At 40.5% G+C, this 17757-nt stretch overlaps 1 protein-coding gene across 2 annotated transcripts in view; it reads left to right on the top strand.

Moving 5' to 3' along the window:
- Nucleotides 1–17757, top strand: part of LOC132908513 (beta-1-syntrophin) — a 369364-nt gene that overhangs the window by 293037 nt on the left and 58570 nt on the right. For both annotated transcript variants that reach the window (XM_060962557.1, XM_060962559.1), the window contains exon 4: nucleotides 4203–4411. In XM_060962557.1, the coding sequence (XP_060818540.1) occupies nucleotides 4203–4411 (209 nt within the window). The remainder of the gene's footprint in view (nucleotides 1–4202; nucleotides 4412–17757) is intronic.

Here is a 17757-nt window from a genome sequence, read left to right as displayed (position 1 = left end):
TAGGTTACACGCTATATGAATTCGCGTTATAGGAAATCGTGCTGCACGGGTATTTTCTTCGTATAACGCGCATAATCCAAAGTAACATGTTTGAAATGGTTATTGCTATGGCAACTTTCATTTTCTATTCTATATCAGATAGGATAGTATTTTAAAAATAAATGGCATATATAGGAAGTTAAAAAATTGGAACAGAAAGTGATTAAAAAAACATATACGATACAAATAATTTCTTCCTTTTTTCAATTTCAAGTTCAAATTCTGCAATTACAATTTTCCACACGATTTCATCCTCCAGTTAACTGTAGTGCCTTGTGATCATCGTTCTATAATTTATGTACAATTCTAATTATTCTATCATTTTCTCCGATATTTTTAGTATAAATAGAAGCAACGTTCTAAAGGTTTAAAACTAAATCGTAACCGGTGGTCGTGAAAGCGCAGGCACATTGGAAAGATACAAAGGCGGAAAACGCAAGGAAATAGCCGAGGGAGTGTCTGTTTCTCAAGCTTATCGTCTGACTTTCGCGGGCCAACAAAAGAGCTCGGTTACGTAGTTTTCTCGCGGAGTAGACGCGGTCGATTGGTCAGACACAGAGGGAGGGAGAGAGGATACATTACTCGTGGAAACGTGAAACCGAAAGCCGGAATCCTTTCGCGTCGAATGGCGGATAAAGAAAAAGGGGAAAGTGAGCGCGGATGGAGTCACGTTTAACGATTCGTCGACGCATCGCGTGGCTATGGTTAACGCTCACCTGAGAAAGGAATAAAAAAGATATAAAGAACGGGAGAACCGTGGTACGAGATGGAAGTAAAATAGCGATGAAAGGTTTAAAAGATACGGTGCTTCTTTAGGAACAAAGAAAAAGCCTGATAAAGTTTTATTCCGAGAGAATAAGAAGAAGCTTGAAGAAAACAAATATTAAAAAATAAAGATGGTAACGAGGAAAATAATCTTTAAGAAGGATATCATTCATTTACCAGATATCTTTTATTCTCTGCACCTAGAACAAGGATGTTTATGAAAATTAATATTTGTATGAACATAAGTAGAAATTTGTTTCATATTCGTCGAGTATGTTCGTGGAATTTTACATCCTAAAATTTTACATAAATTCAAAACCGCCATTGTCTGTCCACAAAATTCGAACTTCGCGTAATCCTTTAACCCAGTTAAGACTGATGACATAGATGTCAGATTCACGTGATACATCTATTGCAGAATTCAACGTCTGTAAAGATCAACTTCATCAGCTACAATTCTTCCATCGCAAATAAAAGGATCGTTGAGTTAAAGAAGTAAATTGCAGGATAAAGTGTCCCAAGTATTAGGTTGTCCAAAAAGTTTCTTTCGTTGCATAAGGTGATAATGGGTGAAAGACAATTTTAGTTTTATATTATTTTATTGAATTAAGTATGATCTATTTTGTTATATTTCTATTATTATGTTCGTGCATAATTCAATAAACTAATATAAAACGAAAAACACTGTGCGTGTATTATTTCCTTATAAAACGAAACAAACTTTTCGGACAACCTAATATAAAGATGAAGTGAAAAGATGAATATTCCACGAGCAATCGATTTATCGAGACACAAATTGTAGCTGTATAAACTATCCTATTGGAGACAATCTTGTCAAAATAACACCGAGCTGAAGGGAAAACCGTCTGCAAAACGTAAATGCGTATTTTGCAATCGTAAAAGGTGTGCGCAGTTAAGACGACGGTACGGGAGCGTGTTGGATGTCACGAACTAACCCCACCGCTCCCGTCCTCGTGCTGGTGGCAGGGGTTAAAGGAGAAGGGGGATGGAAAAGGAAATCCCGCAACAGGAAATTTGAATTAAAGCCGGTGGACGGAGAAGAGGGGCCATAAATCTTTTTACCGTCTTCAAACGGGGAAGAAAAATCCCTCGGGGTTGCGCGCCGTCCTGGAAACCAACCCCCTCCGGTGCGGTAGGAAAAGACGGACTACCAGGTGGAAAAGAAAGAAGAAGAAAACGGGCCGCGCAGCTACGACGAATCCTCTTTTCCCGGGCTTTTTGCCGGCTGCACCCCCTCTAATTTACTAACCTTATCGGCCTGTTTTCGAGCGACGCCGCCAGAAACAAAGGATCCTCCGCGGCGCTCGCTCGGTTTTGCGCTCGCCACGGATGGCTGGTCAAAGGCGCGCAAATTACGCCCGGATACACAACACCGGAAGCGAGATTACCAGGTCACGTTCCACGTACGCTCCGTGGCTGGTACACAGGGGCGAAAATTGAAAGAGAAACGCCGCGGCTGGAACGCGCTACGCCGGATAGAAAAGCTTGACGAATGAATATATAGGCGGGGAGCCGCGTGGAGAGGCGACGATAGAACGAGAGGCAAGCTCGGTTGTTTCGTTAATTAAACGAAGCTGCGTATCCGTCGCGAGCAATTAACCGGGACGGTTTGACGAACTGAGGGACTCGTTTCCGGCGACTAGCTCGGCTTGCCAACTTTAACGACACTCCGCGTCGACCGCGTCGATTGTATTGTCTCCTTGCTCGGCGGATCTCGAGCCCGGCAATGGCTGCTAGTTTCTTTGGCTACTCGGAAAATTATACAGTGCCGTCTTCTGGCTTTTGCAAGAGGATAGCAACGGGATGCTACTGAAAGGTGCAATTAAAGGCTAGCGTTGAGCTTCTTGCGAAGGCTTGCGGTGTTTATGGCACAGATGATTGGCTAGAAAAGCTGCTAGATTAATCGGGCAATGAATTGAATGCTCGGGTAAAAAGATTCTGCGACTAATGACGGAGTTAGCTCTCGTATAATACGGAAGAGGGAGAGGAATATGGAAGATATATTTACTTCAAAGAATTCATTCGACCCTCTGAAGTTCCTGAAACTGTTAAAGATCCATCTGGGGAGACACCCTGTCTGTCTTATCGAAATATTTCTCCCAGAAGGAAAACATGGAGGGTTAATCGTTTCGCCCCTAACTCGCTGCATCAATAACACCCCCCGGTCCTCAAGGGGTTGGCAACGTTCGTTATCGCTTAAAAGCATGGAAGAAAAACGAATGTGGAAGTGGATACTTTGTATAAAAGACGATGGACGTTTGTTATCGCCGCTTTCGCTAGCTGTCGTCCAACCCCGCGGTAACCAGATACAGGGCAGCGTTTAGACGATGTCGACGTGATTGTGTTTAGCCTGTCTGCGATGTCGCTTATTCTTCGTTGCGCGCTTGAAATCTATGTCTATCTTGACCCTAGCTTCTCAGGTTCCTCGTACTCGTTTTCTTATTTCTTAAAGAGACCTGAATATCCTCAACTTTCGTCCCATTTCGTCTGGAAATTAGATTTTCAGCTCGGAGAAATCGATATGGAATTTCTAGAACTTTTCACTCGTAGAAGTTTAGCATGAAGTATCAAAAATGTTAAACGTAGGAACGTGAGAGGAATTTGAATAGAAAGTTTTTCGTTTTAAGTCGAGCTAACACGCAGACACACACAGGCGAAAAAGCGCACGCCTACTTGAAGCACTCACGATACCTTCAGCTTCGAATTAGTCTGTTACGCGAAGGGTGCACGCGAGCAACAACGTCAGGCTCAACTTGAAATTGAGTTGTCATCCACTCGCCGAGTTATATGGCGCCTTTATAATGTTGCCCGGGACCGTGATGCGAAAACTATTAAGTCCGAAACCTGATAGCCCCCCTGCTGTCTGGATCGAGGGATATTAGAGGTAAAGGGACGAGTTCGTAAGGGAAGCAATGTTCTTCTATTGGGGTTGTTTCGGGATGGAACATCTGTTGCAGATAATATCTTACCACGTATCCTTTCGTGCTATCTTTGGAACATTCGTTTGCTTCAATAAAACGAAACATCTAACGCTACCTTTTTCGGTCATTTCAACCCAATCATTAAGAAATATCTCAAATTTGAAGGGAATCTTTTATTGACAAATCTTTTATCGATATTTTACGTTAAACTTTCTAAATCTTTTGATCGACTAGTAAAAATTTAAGATACGCCATTGTCAAGTTTCCATTTTCTCCTGTTTGTTAACTGCGACGCTAGATTTCTTGTTATTTAAGAAAACGGAGATTGAAATTCATTGTATCGCGGTAACAACCGAAACGTTTTAAAGTAAACGGTATTAATCGCTGATAGAATAAGAGAATAATTCTGGAGGTCGAAAGAAACGATTTTCTTACGCGGCTGTTTTCTACTTTCAGAGGGTCGAATCCTGGAGCTGCATTCCCCGGATGGAGTGCACGAGTGCTGGTTAAGAGCCGCAGACAACGCAGAGGCGAGTGTGTGGTTCAACGCTCTGCACTCGGCGCTGGCAGCTCTCACTTTAAAGGCACTGCGACTGGCCTCCGCGCTTCCGGATCCGCCGCAGCTTCAGCACATTGGTTGGCTGGCGAGGAGACACTGTCTTCAGGTGAGTGATCTTCCTCGTTTTATGCGCGTGTCTCGCAAGAAGAAGGGATTAGAGTGACAAAAACCGAAAAGAAGACAGAGATAAAATACAGGACAGGTAACAGCAACGAATAGAAAATGACAGATCATTTTTAATGTTGAGAACTTTGGATCTTAATAGCCGAAATAATGGTATAGAAACACCAAATTTACACTTAGAATTTATATTAGAATAATTATATATTTATTTGTTACGACCGTTCGCGGAGAGACGCGGTCTTAAGGGAACGTGTCAGCGAGAGGCGTAAATTCTCGCTACGATTCAGCAAATCGACGTCGCGAAATAGTCGCTCCCCGTGTTTCGATTAGGATAACCGGGGTGGTTCAATGAATGCAACTGTATTCTACAGTAGTAGAATATATATATATATATTTATATCAGATTACCACTTACAACTTGTACATAAAGTATTGGTTCTAATCGTATCGGACGTTACGGATAGAATGTTCGAGTGAGACCTTGTAAAATACGACTGATTTGTATGCGACCGTACGGTTAGAGTTTTTGACTGCGACTGACTTGTTAGACTGTTCAATTGCGACTGATGAGTTTGACTGTTCGAATGCGACTGATCAGTTAGAATGCTTGATGGAGACTGACTGTCTTGGACCGATTCTTTTGTCTTTCGGGGAGACAACCCCCACCACCCTAGGATCACGCCACCGCACGCGCCAGTGAACACGTAGGTCGATTTCTTCGTAAAATTAAACAGATCTCAATCGAAGCCAGACGGCAACCATACACTCGTCGATACATTGTATTGATATACGACGCCGGCGGACCGCTGGCGACGGTTAAAAACACGACATTGAAGGCGCACCGCGACAATGTACGGACTTCTGATTGCCAGCCTGCCCGTGGTAGGTGATCCGGCGGAGGAGAGTGTTACTCGACGTAACATTATTTGATAAACGATTTCAAAGATATTCATCGATACACACTTGCACGCGTCTCAGCACTTTCTTCCATACCAGACTGTTAACTGAACAGTTTACATTCCTTTGTTTTCCTGACGCCACGCATATACATAATTCCACACACTGGTATTCCCATACAAGTATCAGTACTACGCAGCTAACCTAGTCTATTACATAAAATTATACATATCTCGATATTTAAAAAACGAATAAGAAGAAGGAAATAAGAATAGTTGAGAAGGTAGCGGTAAGAATAGAGGGGTGATACGCGACGAACACGCGAAGATGAGATTGGCAGGGAGATGAATCAAAAATTTTTTCCGACACAGCGGACGGAGGACAGAAAGCAGCAGGCTAATAAAACGAAAAATAAGAACGAAGCGAATCGACGAGGAAATGGATTGACTGTTAAAACTGCGTAGCGTAGGCATCGTGATTGAACGGCAGGAAATGGAAAAAGATTGCTAAAGTATGGGTAAGAATCGAGTCAAGAGAAAAGCCGGTAGGAAAGAGTTCTTTTTGAAGAATGAGGACAGAAGCGGGAAAAAGATAAAATATCTCTGGTAAAAGATCAGAAAAAGAGTAATTTGAAGAAAGAGACAGAGAAATATTGAAAAGAACCGTGTTTAAGAAACAGATGGGTGGAGATGGGTTGACGGGGAGTAAGAGGAATCTCGAAAGAGGAAGCAGAATGGAAGCGAATGTCTGGCTCTCGACGCGTTTTCTCGCGTTTTTCGCAATCGAATAGGCTGAGACTGCTCTTCCGCGAGCAGTTTCGCTCTGATGGAGGGTGACGCAGTCCTCTCGACGAGAACCAACCCGCATGAGCATACCGGCAATTTGCCGCGTGCCCGAAAGCCTAGGCGAAAGCGTCGCGACGCGCCTCAACAGCGAAACATTCTTAATCGGCGTCGTCGAGAACGAAATAGGGGACGCAGACGCGTACTCTCGCGTTCTTAAGAATTTTCATGAACCGAGGGATGATATTTCTAGGTAATTACTTTGCTGCTTTTCTTACAAATTGAATTGTAAATGGAGGGAGACTATTAAATTTCTTCTTTGGAAGTCATACTTAGATTTCTTGTCGGAGTTGAACCTTTTATGAAGTGAGTGAATCAATAGTTGGGGTTAAAAGGAGTACATACCGTGCAATAGGTAAATAACTGTACATACAATGCAAATAAGAAGATCTTCTTTAAGTTTTGCACAGGGTTACAGAGTGAGCAGTCAAAATTCCTCACTCTAATTTTCCATTTTTACTTAAAGCATAATATATGTAAATACATTGTTAACATACTAATTCTATGTATCTGTATAACTAAATTGCAGAAGATCAGATATCTACTGACGAACAAGTACTTCTACTTTCACAAAACAAACTATGACATGAATTTCGCTGTATAACACCTGAGAATTCTGTCGCTAATACAAAAAAAAAAACAATAAAATTGAATACATATTTGCAATATTGTCTCGTAGAGCACGAGATTTCATGAGAATGTAGCTGCCATTTTACACGAGCATTATCTATGTTTTGTACTTCTGTACTTTGATACGAATGTAGTATTTTTACTATATACCTTGCTGGTATTTTCTAATATTTCATAAAAACGACGATATATCAACGATGTCATTACATTTTTGTGGAAATCACTTCCAACAAGGAATCCAAAAAACACCTTGCACGACTGTTTCCAAGATTATCATAACGATTCAGTAAGTAGCGGACAGTTTTCGTTAATAAGCTCGTTAACGTAGCGCGCGTTGGCGTAATGACGCGTCCGTTAAACCGTCCTCTAATTACCCGCCGCTGCCGGATCGTTGGATCGCTGGCGATCTCCATTCGGCGAACAATGGTCACCGCTTTGACCGAATCTGTCGCCGCGATCTCTCTATCGATCGACAATAGTTAACCCCCGCAGCCTACCAATCAATTCGCCCGTGATTACTCAACGCGATCAAACTGGCGGTGTTCGCTTTTAAATTCGTTTCTGTCGCTGTGCCACGCCAACCCCTCTTATGCCAGGCTCGTGCGCCAGCCCTTTTCCCCACGTTTAATTATCTCGAATACGCGCGACGGTTCGAGAGGCAAAACGGGATCGCTACGGTTACCGCCACGCTCGACCGCATAATTAGATATCGGGATTCTTTCTACGAACGTAGCCACGGACAGAAAACTTCGTTACGGCGAATATTTTCCGCGAGTGAACGCGATATCCAGCACCGTTGCGCGGGAACAATCGCTGATAATTAAGCGACACGATTCGTTGCCAGCTGTGAGAACGTTTGCGAAGGAAAACATCGCCTGTCTTTTACGCCTCGGTGTGCTGACGAATGGCACCCGGTTCTACGTATTCTAAGGACCACGTGCTGCGTGAGAATTTTATCCCTTTACTTGTGAATTAAAAAAATTTTGCCCGAGTCATATTCGGTGCTTTTAATTTCGGACATCTGCCACTTTTTGTTCGTGCAGCCTGGAGTTCGAAAGTAGACAGATACAATTCGCAGAAATCAACTTCCACTTGTTCGGAAAGTAGAAATGGAAAAAAAATAAGCACGCAAAGCATGGAATAACCGAGCCATAAAACCGTGGCGTTAGCAACCGAGATAAAACTCGTTGCAGCCGGAAGCGATCTTACCGTCCCGTAACAGCAACTTTCCCTACGTTGCCTGGCGTAGAGAGGCAAATCACCGTCTCTTTGACGCTTTCTTCTCTTTTTTATTCCTTTCTTTTCTTCTTTTCCCTTCTTTCCGGTTCTTGAGACGAGAAATCGTTGGAATCAAATCGCGTGATTCGCGAGCACCGGAGGGCTTGCTCGATTGTAATTGGCGAAGAAAGTCCGTACACGGCGGTGACTAATTGTCGCCAAGTCCCGGCTTAATTATTTGGAACGATCGGGGATCGTTAATTACAGGCTTTCGTCGTGAGACGACAAACGTGGCTGATTTGCACCCTCTTCTTCGAGACGAAGGAAACGAACCGCGACCGAATTCGCGGTTCTCTGTGTTTGCTTTTCTCCCTGGTTCGCCGTGGATTCTTTCGTTACTTCGTTTGCTTTTAAACACGGTTCGATGGTTAGCAGTTTCTTAACGCCTCCGGTGTCGAAGAGAAATCAAGAGTTTCGAACGAAGCTCGAGATCTGGCGAGAAAATTGTGCTGGAATATTTAACTGCAGGGAAATAGCGATTCTGTTCTCGAACACTGGAATAATTTATTTGACGCTATTGAATAACACAATTTCCGAGTTGCAGCACATTTCTTTGTTTGATCGAAGCATTGTGTTTCGTTCTAAAGTGCAATTTCCTACGAATTCTATTCTCGAACGTTTCTGTACTTTATTCACCTAGCTTCGGAAACATAATTAGAAATACGTTTGTTTCTTTAGTCAGTGCTTCGTTCACAGAGTAATAACGATATCAAACGATTCTAGCCCCGTGTTTCAAGAAAGAAATACACCCTAACAAATTAATGATTTGGTTAATTTCCAGTTACACGCGAGCATATCGCGTTACGAGCGGCAATCCGCGATAAGGAGATTGATCGCCGTGTAAAATTGTTTTCCTTTGGAATTAACGATAGTTGGGTTCTTTCGGTGGTCAGTGAAACGGAAAGGTTGAAATTGATGGGTTGATAATGCGGTTGGAGTTCCGTGATGTAGTCGTTCGAGATTGATAAACCTGCGAAACCTGTAATCGTCCTAAGCGCTAAGCACCACTTTTCTGCCCGAGCAAAATTATCAAATAATTTAAGCCTATTGTAAATCGGAGTGCTAATGGATAATTCTAGGTAATCTACGTGAAATTACACTTCGAACGAGTTGAAAAGCTTGCCAAAGTGTTAAGAAACAAAATGCCTGTGGAAATTAATGAAACTGTTATCCACCTATCGCGTTTAAAATCGTGTTTGTAAATCGAATACTGTTTAATTTACGATGAAAATCGGATCAATGAAATTTCAGGTTTCTCGTAGATCTCTTCACAGATTCTTTCCATTTCAAGTTTAACCGAACTCTTCCTGAGAATGTCCAAAGGAAAATTACAAAATTGTACTTTCTTCAGAAAAATTCTAATTTCTTTCTTCGCACACATATGCACGCACACGTCACACACAATTCTGGGGACAGTTTCCAGAATCTTGGACGATTAACTACTAGCGCTAGGAAGACGTGTCACGCACGTCGAGATGCTTTTGTTCCAAAATCGCCTGCGACGTGTATACCACGTCGATAGGTATTTGTCGCAGAAATAAAAATGACATGCGCTGCACGTCGACTAACAGTCAAATCGTTCGTTTATCAAGTTACAGTTCCAGAGTGCACGGCGTCACATAGTGTCATCGATATTTTGGAAATATTTTAGAATAGATTATTAACACTAGAACTGCCACACCAGTCAAATTGACTGGCTTTACAATTTTATTTTAAAATTCCTACTTCATGTTATATTTTTTCCCCCAATGATGTAATGACTTTCGCAACGATAAGTAAAAGAATAATATAATAAATTTTATTTTGTTTTTTATGTATTCAAACTCAAGATAATTTCGTATCAAATCTACTTATATCAATGTCGGTCAAAATGACTGGTACTTATCAAAGCGTAAAAGGGTCTAGCAATCTGTTCATCGAACTCCAATTAACCAGTTTCCTTGTTTTGTACAACTTCCCACACGTGTTTAACATGTTTACCGCGTATCATTCGATATGACGATATCAGTTATCAGGAAAATTCTGAATCGATCGCTAGATCGCTAGATGCTAAACTAGAAATGCCACATTAGTCAAAACGACTGATTCTACAATTTTATAAATGTGTCAACCCTTGTTTAGGGATGATAGTCCCAGATGGATTAATAATACCAAAAATGTATTACGTAACATGGAATTCCTTCTGTGAGAAAGTAATAAGTCGATAAATATGAAAATATTCTATTCTTACGCATTTTTTACGACGTCATTTTGACTGGTTTCGGTAGAAATAGCTTTGTGTTAACTATTGGTAGTTCTAGCGTTAACACTTTGACTTTGGCCACGTTGGTCATATATGACCGGCCACATGTTTCTCGTGTGATGCTACGGTGATCATTGGTGACAGGAGCGCTTGAACTTCTTACAATTGTAAAAATTGTACGAAAATTGACAGTTAGGACAATTTGAATATAACCGATACATAGAAGATACTTTGAAATAAGAAGTGCCCCATTGAACAATTAAACATTTTTATTAGAACATCAATGAAAAAAAATGAGAACAAATCTTGCATCTAATCTGTGTTTGAATTGAATAATCTGCACTGTGTTTGTATTCATACCTTTGAGGGGTAATCTACGAATATTATTATAAACACACCTTAGAAAATAATCGTAAATGCTGCTTTATAATCATATAATTGAAGTTAGAAGTGTGCACATACCTTACTATTATATGTAGAATGAGCAAACACTGTTTACTAATATCTTCTACACGTTCCAACAATATATTCTGCACGTTTTGCTTACGACGAAATAACGAATGCGAATGGTCTGTTGAAATAAACGAAGCCTTGTTATAATATGTCGCTATCGACTGTTATCAAGGTGCTAGAGTGGCCACCCGTGACCACCAATAAGATAAACGGTCCATTGGGCAAGAATGTTATCTTACATCATCAATTTATTATTATTTTGCCATTATATGCTTTGAATAATAAAAATGCTCCCGTGACGTCCTAAGCGAAACATGTGATTTCGACGTGGCAGTCAAAGTGTTAGTAAATAAAATGCTATTTATTCATATCCGTGTAAAATTCTTTATGTAAGACCCTACCAACACACTGAGGCACTACTTAAAAGATTGCACTCGCAGACGTGGTGAGGCGTGTTATATTGTAGCGCACGGCACGCGCAACTGTGGATTTATTGGTAGTGCAAGTGGTTAAAATGCGGTTTCGAAATTTTACGCGCTTTAGACGATGCTGTATCTCCAAAGAATCCTAAGTTTCGGAATATTAAACAAACCAAGTTGCCCGAATTGACGCAAACATATCTATATCAATCTCCCTGGTTCTAATTACCGATCACGGCAATGTTCGCAATCGTGTATGGACCCTCCAAACTAACCTACCGAATATATCGACTCGGGATACGATAGATCGATAACTAATATATCCGATGTACGCGAGCGTTCGCGTATCGATGAAGACCAACCACCAAACGAAGGTGCTCGGGGAAGATGAAAGGGGGGAAGGGTACACGAGGTACCCGGCACATAATTGATTGGCATTAACGTACCTGATTGCCAATGCCTCACCCCTTTCTGTCCTCCTCCGTCGTTGGAAACTCTCCCGCGGGGTGCTTCGATATCTGTCATCGTCTCTGGGATGACTAACAGTGTTTGAAGATCGTACCAATAATCAGGCAATGCTGGCTACCAGGGCCGAAGAATCAAATAGAATCAAATTCCGTTTTCGGAAAGAACACGCAGTTAAGGAAAAAAAAGACACGTGAATTGTGAAAACTCAGGGACATATTATTATTATTATTATTATTGTTGTTGTTGTTGTTATTATTATTATTATTATCATTACGGTCCGAGCCTAATAATAAGTAGGAAAGAATATAATAGTAGTAAGTATAATAGGGAAAGTAAACATAAAAGAAATAAAAAGGAGAAATAATATTATTAAAAAGTATAATAGAGTAAGAGGATATTTAAGAACTTCGTTTTAAAAGTAGATAAGGGTCCAAAGAATAAGTCCACGTTTTCAGCGTATCGATTTGTTCATTTAGTAATTCTACTTAGTGGATTTCGGGAAACATAGCGGATGTTTCGATGATTGACGGCAAAAATGTTGTTCTCTTTTTAATATATACGGGCGGTGCATATAGATTGATTTGTTACAAAAGACACACGCAGCTGGTTTTGCCATTAATAATTTTAAATAAACGCGGAAGGTCTGCTACAATTATGTGATTCTCGAAAGTATTAGATTGTCCGAAAAGTTTCTTTCGTTTTATAACGAAATAATACACGCACAATGCTTTTTGTTTTATATTAGTTTATTGAATTATGCACGAATATAATAATAGAAATATAACGAAATGGATCATACTTAATTCAATCAAATAATATAAAACAGTAATTGTTACAACCGTTCGCGGAGAGACGCGATCGCGAGGAAAACGCGTCAGCAAGAGGCGTAAATTCTCGCTACGATTCGGATAATCGACGCCGCGAATTAGTCGTTCCTCTGTTTCGGTTAAGATAACAAAGGTAGTTCAATGAATTTAACACTGTATTAACAGGATTAATATAGCTTGTATATTTAACAATAATTGATATAATAATAATAACGTCACAAATTATGTAGCGATAAATACGGTTAATATGTTACAGAAATTCGACCCGAAATGTGATATCTCTCGATATATTCGTTAGACTTAGCGACTTTAATTTTATTCGTCAGACCTCTCGATGTATGCTGTTAAAATCTTCAAATGAGACTGATTGCCCTTCGATCATTTCTTTGTCTCCTGGGAGACGACCCCCACTACCCTCGGGTCACGCCACCGTTCGCGCCTATGATCATATCACGTAAAATAAAAAAGAGAAATCGAAGATGAAGAATAAAAGATAAGAATAAAGAAATAAAAAGAGAGAATTTATTTCTTAACACTTGGTTTACACTAACTACAATTCACTTCTGAACTCCAGCCGCAACTTTTCAAGACTGAAGCTCTTACAACTTGACTTTCAGCGGAATCCGATTCTTTTCTTTGTCATCCCTCGATATCCCCACTATCCACGCGTTTGTTAGGCGGTCTCGAACATTCGGCGAAAGGACCGTTGGAATATTGAGGGTTCATTAGGCACCTCGCTTCGGCGACATATATTGTCGCCGAGTACCGCCACATCTTTATTATTTCCGTCATCAGCCCATCGGTTCCGAAGCGCGGTCTGGTCTCTGATGTGGATTGAGATGTGGTGATGTTACAATCACGTATGCCACCTTCTTTGTGTGGATAAAATATCGGACTGAAATCGACGTTTCTGGAACTCGCTGCTTGGTGACAACTATGCGCTTGTCGCTACATTGTATATTTTCCGTCGGGCATATAAGACGATCTGTCTGCGACACTGTAGTATCGCGAGCGACGATTAGGAATACGGCCTATAGTAAGCCTTGTGGCGTAATAGTAATTGTTATTCTTCTGTTATCACCTTATAAAACGAAAGAAACTTTTGGACAACCTAATAGATAGGCTGATATTATCCGAAATAGGAAGGTGATCATGTTTAAGATACGACGCTCTAATAACTAATTTAAAAGCAGGAATTTGTGTTGGATGTGTCGAATGGAGTATAAAAATTAAGTTTGTACAGAATGCGTGGAAAGAAGATGAGATGAGTCGGTTGACAAGCTTATAGCTATAGCTATAGACAGAATTAAGGACTCGTATAGAATTAGAAATTAAAAATTTGCTAGATTTTTTGATATTTGAATTATTTATTTGAAGTTCGATAGCCGCTTCACTGATTTATTTTGCAATGAACGTTTTAACAACTATTAACCAAAATCTAAGAAGATTTCCTGCCATTAGAAATGTTTAACTTGTTGCTTTGAATTTTCTTCTTAATTTAAACATCTACATGCAGGATGTCTGTTAGTTACTAGTTTCCCTTGCCAAGATGAAAAATGTAGAACATTCCTGTTAGAAGCAATTGGATGTACCAATGGACATTCACAATCCTTGAAAGTCTACAACATTAATTATTCCTTAGAAATAAGTCGAAGGAACAAAATCTTTATACAAATGAAACTCGTAATCGACGAATCCAAGGATACAGATCAGAATTATAATTACCGGAGACGAACAGACGATATGCAAGGAGAAGATCGTTAGGATGGTTAATGATCCAGGGCAAGAATTCTGGTAAATCACAGGTGACACGAGCTTCGAGCCTGTCAGATCGGTTAATCACGCAGGATTACGCGAGTTTATCATGGCTGTTTACCAACGAGTGATTACTCGCGCGAAGCGGATCGCTTTTGCGGAGGCTCGAGATTAATTTTCAGCGTAATACCATTGCCGAACGAGAGCGAAAGAGAAACTACTCGATATAATCTACCGTACGAAACAGGTATATCGAACAATTATTATCTTCTGCCTGTAGCTGTCACCATCGATCCTATCGACAAAATTTATCCGCAAATTTACCTTTTGCAAATACATCCATTCACGCGACGCGTAAGATTCGGCGATATTAAACCGCAAAATATACGAGCAAGTGTCGCCAAAGAATTCCCATTGAATCGTATTAAAATTCTTTACAATCTCCGATTAATCGCGACCCCTTTGTGTCCCTTTGAAAATTTTCGCCTGGTTCCTGACGTTGCTCGAATCAAAGCTGTCAGTGTTTCAACAGAACCACGTGAATAATCAGTTAATACCGACGTATTAGTCGTATGGGTAGTCGTATCGGTACGAGGACCTCTAACGAGCGCCGATTGACGAACGCGTAACGATCCGACGACTTTGTCCGCTGCTGGCTGAAAATGCGATTTCGAATAGCGGATTACCAACGACAATACGCTCCGCGGTATTTTGCCCCCTTTTTGTCAAATCGATAAATGGAACGATTAATCACGAGAGGTAAATTCGCTCAGCTAGCATACTCTGGTCGAAATATGCTGAGAGGAATGTCGACAAAGAAAAAGGAGGAACAGGAGAAGACACTGTTAAACTGTACAAAGGATTTCCCATTCCCCTGTCCACTGTCCTCCCTTGCTTCAAACGTGTAGTTTGTTTCAAAATTCGAAGATTCATATTGAAATCGACGCGATCTATTGGCCGATCGTTGTGAATTACGATCGGACAACGATCTGTAACTGATCTGAATCACACTGTCCTCAATGGGCTATTCATTCGCACACTGTGCGCTACGCCTAATCTATTTTAGACTATATTCTATAGCCGATCGATCTAAATCATCAGCGTGGACTGTGGCTGACTGATGTGAATTCAACTGTACCCTGTACCGACCGATCGATCTGTCGAGTCTTACCAGTAGCCTATTCCACGTTAATCTTCGATGATCTACAGTCGTTCGATTGATCATATCTCGTTTACAAGTAAGTGTCTCTGTGTCTAGCGAGTGAAACAATAAAAGTCGTAGAGACACGAGAAGAAAACGAAGTTCACAAAATCGAGTCACGAATGGTGGCTCGATTTTACAATAATGGTCGCGAGCCAGGATACTTGATAACGATACAATTTATTCGGGTAATCAGCGTAGCAGCCGGCAACATAACGTTTACCAGGAAAATCCATAAACAGGCGAAACCGTTCTGGCGCTGGTGTTCCACGAGATTATCCTCTCCTCTGCCTCCAACCCGGAAGTGCTCCGAATATCCGACCGGATCGTTTATTAAATAATATGAGAACCAAGTTCCTGGATCAACGGCCGGTAAATCACATCGGCAAACAAGGCGCCTCCGGACTAATTAACGCCCCCCTTCCCCTGTATAGCTGTTCGGCCGTTCGACGAACGAGCTATTGTAAATTGGATTTCTGTAATGAATTCCGAGTCCGGGTACAATGGACAGGTGTCGCGATTATTCGCCTCGACACACGCGACTGCGATTTCTCATCACGCTTCTTCGCTCGTCCCGATACTTTTTATGCAAATCTTGGCGAGGGTGTGTACCTCGATACATTGAACAAATCGAGCTTTTCTTATCGTTACATTTATTTTCATAGTATTTGCGCACATCATCTGCTGATTCTTGAGTCAATTGCTAATTTGACATTAACGTTAAACACATGGATAGAAATTTCCTTTACTTTGATAGATTTTTCTTTGCAGATTTTTCGAAAGTAATAATATTCTAACTCGATTTGTTGTATTAAACTCCTGGGTTCCATGGAACACGTAGTGATTTAAAATTTTTAGATGCATACGTTTATTATTGATAGTATAGTGGTATTTATATAAACAAATGGAATTATTTGTATGTCGATATATTAATATAACCTGTGACTCAACAGCAAACATCTAAACACTGAAATATTAAATATGATAGTTTAATACAAACTGCAACTGGATGACCATATAGCGCGGTTGGTGGATAGTGATCAAACACTACCATAATTCCGCCAACGGGCCGTACTAATCGTATTTCTAAACTGTATTTCTAGATTTCGCGAATTTCCTAGCGAAATCGCAACTGGATTCGTCTAAAATTTTCCCAAATCCAAATCCTAACGTTTTCGATTGCAAGTTAGCTGACTGAAACGTTCGTGCTGTAGGTTTCCACAGCATAAAGCGGTGCAGGCTATCGACGTTCGAGATTCGAGGATTTCGTGAGAGGCAATGTCGTCAAAGAGTTCTTTGGGAATTTGAACATTTTTGCGGAGATTTTTTGAAATTTCGATATTTTTACACGGAAAGGAAAGTGACTTGGAAAAAGCCATAGATTTTAGAAACAATGCTTTGTGAGGTAGGATTCGCGTTGATATTTGAATAGCAAATTCTCGTCGAATATTTCACCGGCAGAATGGTTAGCAAAGTAATATCGGGTATCGTTTTATCAAAGCAGCCTATTTAATCGATAATGGACGCCGATTGCATTATTTATGGCCAGTCTTTAGCAGCGATTCCGCAATTCACGGTTTCATAACAGTTCAATCTAGCATTAACGCATACACTCGTTCAACATTAACCAGAGATATGTAACATCTATTTCAGCGACTCGCAATATTCGAAATAATATGGAAAACAATCGTTCATAATAACAGGGAAAATTGGTGCAATCGAATCATCAGTATCATTTGTATTCTTCGATTTTATACTGAAAATTCCAAAACATCCACCAACGTAATCCGCCACTTGCATTATTCGACATTCCAAAATACAAAATTTCTCGACTACCACAGAGAATTTATCACAGAGTGTACCTGCGTTATTACATTATATTTTAAGCATTTTCTGAACGTTTCAAAAATAATGATCGTCGCGATAATATATGCCATTGGTTTGTCACGGAATTACGTAGATTTATCAGTCACTTTTAATTGCCTTGTATTTTTCCATTTAACGACTTCTCTTGCCAATTATGTAAATATATTAAAATACTTCCAGCCGTCGAGTAACATCGAACATCGGAAAATCAACAAAAATAAATTTACAAGCCACCCCTATGTAGTCTTTACAATAGAAAATAATTCTAATCATAAAATCCTTGAGAAGCCATGAACAATCTGCATTGTCCTTCGAATTCTGGCCGGAAACAAAAGATGCTCCACGAGGAAGATCCGAGGCAAATCAAAATCTTACGAATCTGAGTGTGGCTTGTATTAAACAGAAAGAAGAGACGGGCGATGGAAGAAGATAATGGATCGAACGAATAAGG

The sequence above is a fragment of the Bombus pascuorum genome, chromosome 7 (assembly GCF_905332965.1).
Source record: "Bombus pascuorum chromosome 7, iyBomPasc1.1, whole genome shotgun sequence".
In the NCBI taxonomy this organism is placed as follows: domain Eukaryota; kingdom Metazoa; phylum Arthropoda; class Insecta; order Hymenoptera; family Apidae; genus Bombus; species Bombus pascuorum.
This window is presented reverse-complemented; position numbering and strand designations above follow the sequence as displayed.